The sequence below is a fragment of the Atractosteus spatula genome, chromosome 21 (assembly GCF_055471065.1).
Source record: "Atractosteus spatula isolate fAtrSpa1 chromosome 21, fAtrSpa1.hap1, whole genome shotgun sequence".
Classification (NCBI taxonomy): Eukaryota; Metazoa; Chordata; class Actinopteri; order Semionotiformes; family Lepisosteidae; genus Atractosteus; species Atractosteus spatula.
This window is the reverse complement of record NC_142726.1, coordinates 2,474,335-2,483,240: the sequence shown is the minus strand read 5'-3', so window position 1 is coordinate 2,483,240 and position 8,906 is coordinate 2,474,335. Positions and strand designations below refer to the sequence as shown.

Below are 8,906 nucleotides of genomic sequence, written 5' to 3'. Positions count from 1 at the left end.
TTCAGACTTCCTTGTTGTTGTCCGAGATGGAAGAAAATGTGTGCGAGTCAACAATACCCCAGCCGCTCCTTAAAGGGGGCCTGTATGGAAGAGTGGAAAATCCATGTCCGTTCCCACATGGGAGCACGCAGCAGCGTTTAAGTGATTCTGCAAACATGCTGCAAAAGGTTTTGTGGGCAGGCGAGAAAAAAGCGGAACTTTGTGGCCCAAATTGCAAAATGTAAACATGGTGCATCATTCAGTCAGTACAATACCTACTGCATTAAGAGTCCTGACTGGAATCCTATTGATAAACTATAATCAGAGGGGGTTCGGCATGCCAGTTCCTGCCAGGCACTCACTCCTATGGCATAAGACCACTATACTGCTCCCCTTTGAGGTCTGAACATCCTCATGGGATAGCCCAGGCCACCCCTACAGAAGCTGAAGGTGCTGGGATTCTCTGCGCGCAGTCATGTCGAATACTCTTGTGCTTAAAGTTGTGCCTCAGTCATGCTTGAAATCTGAAAGATCCAAATTCCTAATTGCACATTTTAAAACGGCTCCAGACGTCTACTATTTATTTTTTTCCCCCCAAAACAATTCTGGAAAGAGGACGTTGCCGTGGTGAAGTTCAGGACTGTGAAAAGGGCAGAACCCTCTAGGGTGGGATGTGGACAGATCAGAAATGGGGAAAAGGTCGTTCTGTCAAAAGAAATTTCCAATTAAGGTAAGTCCACAGCGTTTCTCCCTTTATTTATTTTTTTTAAAGAAACAAACCTATGAAGATTTCATTAGCTATTTTATTAATCAATTGCTTCGCCCTTGGGGAGATAGTGAAAATACATTTACAGTTTAACAGAAACTTAGTTACTATTAATAATTTACTTCCCATTGACTTTTTCCATACCTTACAGTTTTCACAAGGAAAGTGTTCAATAACGAAAGAAACAAGATTGTTTAGTCCAAAATGATTAACAAGAGTAATAGAAACACCCCTTAGTGTACATTAGTTTAATGCTGTAGTTGACAAATATGTATGAAATAGCAGAGCCGCAGTGAAACACAATTAGGCAGGTATTGGTGCTTTACTTTAGAAATGATGATTGCAAAGGAACAAGTAAAGGTTTATTCCATGCTGAAAAGAGAAGAAAGAAAACACTGTTTTGGCTGTGGAGCCTTCTTCGGGTGTCATAAATGATGACTTGCAGGCATGACGTGTCGCATAACAAGCTGTTCTTCAAAGAGAGGAGGAAGAGGTTAAGTTGTAAAAGCACAAATGATACACGCCAACATATTTAGCATTTCACAAATTACTTGATCAATGTCAGCATGTGGAAATGTAATATTTGTGAATTTGTAACCCCCCTGCTACCCCAAACTCTTTCCAACTCGGAGTTCTGTAACTTTCTGAAAAAGGACTTGCTAGATATCTGGATCTAAACCTAAACACAAAAGGGTTACATGATCTAAACCAAATATAAAGAAACTGATGGTAATATCTGGAAAAACTGCCCTCTGGATGCCAGTGAGTACCACCCCATTGTATTTTCTGAAAGGGAGAACAAATGCCATTTAGAGGTCTCTTCTGTCTATCATATATTCTTCAGGTGAAAATATGTAATTCAATAATTTGAGATGGATCATTAGATGAACCAGGAAACAGGAGATGAACCTTATGGTATTTTTTACACCATAAGGTGAGTATTAACATTATTAGGCTGAAGATAGGCCAGACAGAGCACTGGTCCTGAAAATAAAACGTAATAAGCAGTAATAACTGATAACTGAAAGTAATACCGAGATGTATATTTACTGGTACGTGCTCTTATTTTCTTGCATTTTCTTCTGACAATCGCCCATCGTTTTCAGCACCTGCTTTTTTCCTGAACATCGACGCAGAACTGTGCCCACAGTAAAAATGTTACTAATGAGATGTTTTTTTTTATCGTTGTTATGAACACCGCCATGCTTAAATCTCTGCTGTGTTTGGGGACCTACACCTGAAACACTGAGTCCACAGGGACACTGCGCAGAGCCCTCGCACAGAGCGATGCGATGCGGTGCGGTGCAGCAGTGGCGTACTGGAACCTGCCAGCTCATACTTTTTACAGGATTTTCTGTTGTTGACACTTGGATGTTCAGAACACGTTTTTCGAAACATGTTTTCGAAACAGCTGTGCAAAGGGTACTAGAAAGTGAAAACTTAAAAAAAGTCCGAATCTCACTAACCTTCTTAGAGTCGGGTCGATAATCAACAATCTTTTTGACATCTTGCCCTCTGTTGACTTTGAGCGAGTCTGTGTTTCATTGCTCTTACGGTTGCTTTTGAATACTTCACGGATATCGTCTGTTTCAGTTGAGCAATTCAGAATCCAGCCCGATAAAAGGAATGCTCTGTGATACAACAGCAAGCCAGATCGGAGACACCTTTGTTTTTATATAGTCTCGGTTGCTTTCTGATGAGCGCACGCAGGGCACCGTTTGCGTTCACCGTTGAAATTCAATGGTTGGTTAATCAGGACTTCAGAAAAAGCGTAAAGCGGGGGTAACCCGAGTGTATTCGCTCTCAGTGCTTGAGGCTACAGACTTCCTCCAGCAGTAACAAGTTCTCCGCGAAACAACAGAGGGAGCTCCCCGCTCAGGAAAGGCAGAGTCACGATTCAGGCCGTCGCTAGCTTGGAGTCTGACTTGTGCCAAGTCTCGGAGCAGCGAGCTCCAGGTCACCGGCTGAATCGCAGCCGTTGTAGTCGATTTCACACAGCACAGTGAGATTGCTATGATAGCATCACGTATAATCATCTCGTTCGAATAATCAAAGTGACATATTATCATAAAAGCCTCTAGTTTTCTAGAAATATGGCGTTTTTTATATTATTCATTGTTGCCTTTTCCGTACTAAAACATTACCGCAGCGCTTGAAAACACAGAACTATCAATATCTGTTCAATTGTATTGTTTTAATTTAATAACGGAAATTACCTCCATAATGTTTTCATTAATAATGAAGAGAAAATAATATATTATTACTAACATGTAATAGTATGAAAGTTTCTACATTACACCACGGTGTACGATATACAGATAGAAAATATCTGGGAAACATCGGACTTTTTTCACCTGCCTTCATTATGTCCTTAAAATGTGAAAATATGAGGATTGTATTTTTAAGCATTTAAAGTCGAAAATGTGTCCTTTGACATCTTAACAGACAATTCCAACAATTGTCTCGAAAAAGCGATTTGCAGGCAGACAAAATATATTTAAGTGCCAAATGCCAAAGTGTTGCAATGTTGGCAAAATATAGTACAGCCACCCTAACGTGAATCAATTGCATTTATTAAGCAATTTCACTACTTCGCGATTCTAACAACTAGAAGAAACCTTTAACCTTGTTTTCTTGATGCTGGTTAATGTAAGTGTGCATTAATAATAATAGTAAGAAGAATGCATCATAATTTTATTACTTGAGTGTAATGTCAGAGATACACTACCACACTTCGCTACGCACACACCGGGACAATAAGCTTTTGTACGGAGACGTTACATTTTCAAGAAAACGATCAGCTTATCACAATAAATCAGTTTGTTCACACAATGCAGTTTGCGCGGAATAAATCGAGCAATGCTGGTACAGTTTCAGCACAAGAACTGACTTGTTACTGTGACCCAGAATGATTCGGTGAAAGCGTTTCAGTCATTCGTCCAAGCTTGGTGTAGAAGTGGAGTTCGGTGACAGCGTTGTGACCAGGGGATATGTACCTACACTCAGATAACAGGATGTGAAAAGACTGGTTGACTGTCGGGGCGGGGAAAAAGTTTAAAATTCCCAACACGGCTTGTTGCTTCTCCGGTTAAGTACAGGTTGGTGTCCCGGGGATATATCCCTGCACCCTAGCAGCCGCATACTGGGCTAACCACGGGCTCCTGGGACCTCTCTTGTAGCAGCCCATGGGAAACTCAGCTAGACGTTTGTCTCTAGGTTCCCAACTCTTACAGTTGCCTAGAAACCTATAGGTCATCTACAGATTGTTTTTTTTTTTCCCCTAAGAGACAAATATGCAAATCCGCAAAACAAAGTGTGGAAGAAAAAACTCCCCACCGGGGCTCTTGATTTAGAAACAAAATCCCTTCGCCAGACATAACGGGTACAGGGAATTCCATCTGCCGTGTGGTACAACACAGTCAACAGTTACAAACCGGCGCTCCGAGGTAGCACTTCGTGTGGTACTGCGCAGTGAAGTCATACTTAGAGGGGAAAAATCTCGTTATACTGTAGAGTAACTACTAGTAGACAATCAATAAAGATCGACTCTTGACTTGAAGTATTGTGTCTGGAAAACGGTCTAATGCAATAGTGCATATTTTAAAGTCCCCCCCCCCCACCAATGACACGCCGCAGATATTGAAATCATTGTAGCGGTATCTAATCAGCTGTAGTTCACATTCAAGGGGAGGAGCGCCGCTGGAACACTCTGTGCGTTTCGACAAGTCACGTCGGCGTGTCGAGGAGGTCTGTCCGGACTGATCGTGGTATGGGAAGATACCCAGGCACGACAGGTTTGCGCTGGCTGGCTGGCTGGCTGGCTGGCTGGCGGGGGGGGGGGGGGGTGTACCGCAGCAACAGGAACATCAAACAGTAGAAAGAAAAAAAGAAGTAAACGAAATTGTCCTAGTGTCCCCTTTTCCCAGCCCGCTGTTACCTCGTAACTGCGGGGCTGTAAGAGTTTTTTTTTTAATCAGATTTGTGATTCGGAGCCGCTATTGCAAACAAAGCAGAGAAGGGCGATTCATTAATACTTTCTTCTTGGAGAGCGTTTGTAAAATAGCTGCAGTGTCACTCTGCCGCATCAATTAAAATGTTCACCCAAGCACCAACCCCTTCTTTAAGGTGCACGGTATTCATTATGACTTTTACTGTAGTTTTAGCCCTCACTCGGTGCTTGGATCCCTGAAGAAAAGGAGTTGCTGGTAGTATAGTATACCCTGCAATGCACAGTTTTGCATTGTAATTTAACCTTAGTTGGGTACATACAATTTATACAGTAGCGTATATAAAAACAACAAACCTATTGCAAAAATCGCATACCCAACAGCAATTACTGTTTATTCCCGTTCTACCTCGACTCCTGCTATTAATAAGGAGCATGTATATAGAACACTCATGTTTACCGATATTAATATAGCATTTTCCAACTACTCTTTCACTTATATAGGCGGACTTTTATATTGCTAATCTAATTGTTGCCAAATCTTCCGAAGAGACCACTGAACCCATATTGCTATTCAATTTTATTAATTCGCCGTTGAATTCGTACATTATGTAGTATAAAGTGAAACCGACGGTATTGTACCGCATACAGAATATAAGAGACTCGTACTCGTATGTACTCAAACTGTTAGGCGAATTTGCTCTTATATATGTGTGTATATCATACACTTATCGATATGATTTTCCGAAGCTAACTTACATTCATAGCTATAATACATACATAAGGCTCACAGATATCATAACGATTTCGCAGCGTCAAACTAATATTTTATGGGATATCGATTATATCTAAATACATCCATGCAATACATCATGCAATTCTTCGACAGAATGTTTAGTCCTGAATTAACATGATATCGAATTAATATTCAATATGGGGGGGTATCAGTATTCATTGCAATGTATTTTAGAATTCCATCAGCCAAGGTATGTTCCTAAAAATAAAATCCCTTTGAATTTTTAAGTTAATTTATTTCACATGCACTTATTTTAGACGGTTCTTGGGGAACTGCCCCCGCTTTTTACAGTACCCTCGGGTAAAGTTCAGTCGGTAGGGAATCCTGTGCCAGGCGCACTAGGACCCGGAAGAGCAGGCGCCCTCCTCTGCCGCACGGTATATATATAACTGAGTCGAGAGAGTAAATCAGTTGTGAGCTACTGGGGCTTGCAAACCAAGTGAGACGAGGCTTGGTAATACTAAGGAACTGCCTTTTGGAAAGCATTCCTGTTTCAGTTTGCACTGTCGAAGCTCGCCCGATCTGTAGCGGCAGACCAGACGTGAACTGCTTCTCACCCAGCCACTCACCTACAGAGGTACCTGGCCGCAAGCTGACCTTGCTTGAATTCCCCGCGCCATCGCGGCTTTCTGCGGCACTGCGAGCAAGCTGGATTCTCGGAGCTCTTCACCATGCCTGGCTGGTTTTAGATACTCCATGGAGCAGCCCAATTTCTACGAGGTCGACCCTCGGCCCCTGATGAGCAGCATTCCCCCGAACCAGCAAAGTGCCTTCTGCTACAAAGAGCCTCCAGCGGCCGGAGACATCAGCGAGATCTGCGAGAACGAGAACTCCATAGACATCAGTGCCTACATCGACCCCGCGGCCTTTAACGACGAGTTTCTGGCTGATTTATTCCACAACAGTGCGAAGCAAGACAAAGCCAAGCTGGCTAGCGGCGAGTTCGGCTACGCCAGCGGCGGCCACGGCGGCCCCCTGGCCCACCCGCAGGTCTACGGCTGCATGTCGAGCTACATGGACACGGCAAAGCTGGACCCCATCTACGACCATCCTTCCGCCACGAGAATCCGACCTGTGGCGATCAAGCAAGAGCCCAGGGAGGACGAAGACACTAGCCAGTCTACCATGCCGCCGACCTACCATCACCCCCAGCACCACCCCCACTCCCACCCCCAGCATCTCTCGCATCTGCAGTACCAGATCGCGCACTGCGCCCAGACCACCATGCACCTGCAGCCCGGCCACCCGACGCCCCCCCCGACCCCGGTACCCAGCCCGCACCACCAGCAGAACAGCCTGCCGGGGGCCTCCATGAAGATGATGGGCGGCGGAGACCGGAGCAAAGCCAAGAAGCACGTCGACAAGAACAGCACGGAGTACCGCCTTCGGAGAGAGCGCAATAACATAGCGGTCAGGAAAAGCAGGGACAAGGCGAAGATGCGCAATGTAGAGACCCAGCAGAAGGTGATCGAGTTGTCAACCGACAACGAAAGACTGCGAAAGAGGGTGGAGCACCTCACCAGAGAGTTAGAGACATTAAGGGGCATCTTCAGGCAACTCCCCGATGGCTCTTTGGTCAAGGCTATGGGCAACTGTGCGTAAAAAGGAACTCGAACTTTGCAGGACTCTTAACTGGTATGATTTCTGCTGGGTCTTATAGCAACAGATGTGACAGATTCTCGAACCTTTATTTTTTTAAGGAGCCAGGCAGCTGAGGTATACATGTATGTGCCTTTTGTACAAAACGATAAGCTCATTTTTTTCCCACACTTTTAAGTGTTATCAGTGGAGGTTTTAAGTGTTTTCGTGCCTTAATGTAAGAAAGCGCCCGCCAGTGTGTTTGTTAGCTAAGCAAAAACATATCAGTGCAGCTAAGGTAGGCTACAATTGTAATTTTTAATCTTTGTTCATGTTTTAAAACTTCAGATCTCCTCATAATGCCTATTTTTGTCAAAATACCATATGCGCTGTGCCTTAAGAAAACTATTTAAAAATAATATGCGCACGATATTTCTAAATATGCTGTTTTTGTGCTTGTCAACGCCAATATTAAGTACTTAAGCTTTAAGGAATTTCTTGACGTGCGCAAAAAGTTGAAAATCTTTTGTTTTTTCAGACCTGTCCGAAAACAGCATATTTAAATTTTGGGTACATTTGTCTTAAACGTTTCAGTCAAGGTCTAAGAATTTACTTTTTATTTTCGTGCGCGGTGGAAGGGGAAAGATAACGACTGAATTATGAGACGCCAAAGTAAAGGACTGGAACGCAAGTGCTATAATCTTGTTTCTGTTTCTGCTTCATATAAGCAGGTTGTCAATGCACTATACTGTATGTCGCCAGAATACGAGTAAATGAAGCACATAGTGTTTTCGAAATGGCAATAGGCTCGGGTGTAGTTCTATTAAACGTCTCTCAATGTATGCTTTTGGATTTTAGCCTTGCATTTATACTGTACAATTCAGAATGTGAAAGTGCCTTACACAGTGTCTGTTGCCATCTACATGATTCCATATAAAGATCATTTTGGTGTGCTTTCTCACTGATTTTGCAGTGAAATACTGTTCTCTAGAAGTCTGCTCGGTGATGTCGGTTTCTGCGCACTGCGTTTCGTTCTCTCGAGCAGAAGCCCGGATTAAGTGCCTTCTCTACCTTTCTTTTTCTTCACGATATCACTGGTCGAAAGTTTTGGAAATAAAAGTAAAGCAAGCACTTTTTACAAATGACATTTTGCCGTGTAATACAAATATTTTAAGTACGTTTAAATTGTAAAATAAAAATATACATGATATATGCCAAAAAATTATTCGAAAAATATAATAAATGAAAGCCTTGTGTTATATCTTGTTGTTACGTCTCTTTTATTCTAAGACAAAATTTATTTTTTTGTTGTTTTTGCTGTTAGACTGCTACTTTTCTACACCCGTGAAGTAAGTCAATAGTATTTTATAGTCTTTGAACTCAGCAGAAGGTAAAAAAAAAACATTGGATTAATTTCACTTCAGTTTTCTGACAAGCGCAGCTATCAAATTTACCACGTAAATTATTTTAAATCTAAATATTCTTTAAAATGCTTCGCCATTACGCTATATGATGTATAAAATTAAATCGAATAACATACTTAGAATTATGTAATTTATTGGGAATAGTTTTTATTAATTCATTATCTCTTCTTATTACATATTCCTGTAAAATCTCTGTCACAGTTGTGGTAGTGCTCCACAAATTGTCGGTAGATGGCGCTTTATAAGCACTAGTGAGTAGAGGTTGGCGATCATCGCTATTCCAATAGGAGCAATTTAAATGCGGGTTATTGATAGGGTGACATTCATTTTCCAATGTTTCTTATTTTGTGCAACACGTTGTGCGCATAACCGTTAAACAGACTCATATCATTCTGTCAAACGTGTATAATTTTAAAT

The 8,906-nt window shown here is 42.2% G+C and overlaps 1 protein-coding gene across 1 annotated transcript; it reads left to right on the top strand.

Annotated features, from left to right (window-relative positions):
- Positions 1-2,766: 2,766 nt before the first annotated feature.
- cebpa (CCAAT enhancer binding protein alpha) lies at positions 2,767-8,326 on the top strand. Its single transcript, XM_088938554.1, has one exon. The coding sequence runs from the start codon at positions 6,184-6,186 to the stop codon at positions 7,087-7,089; it is 906 nt and encodes a 301-aa protein (XP_088794680.1). The 5' UTR covers positions 2,767-6,183; the 3' UTR covers positions 7,090-8,326.
- Positions 8,327-8,906: the final 580 nt, after the last annotated feature.

Excerpts from the sequence above, each read along its gene's own strand:
- cebpa (XM_088938554.1), top strand. The coding sequence starts at position 6,184 with ATGGAGCAGCCCAATTTCTACGAGGTCGACCCTCGGCCCCTGATGAGC.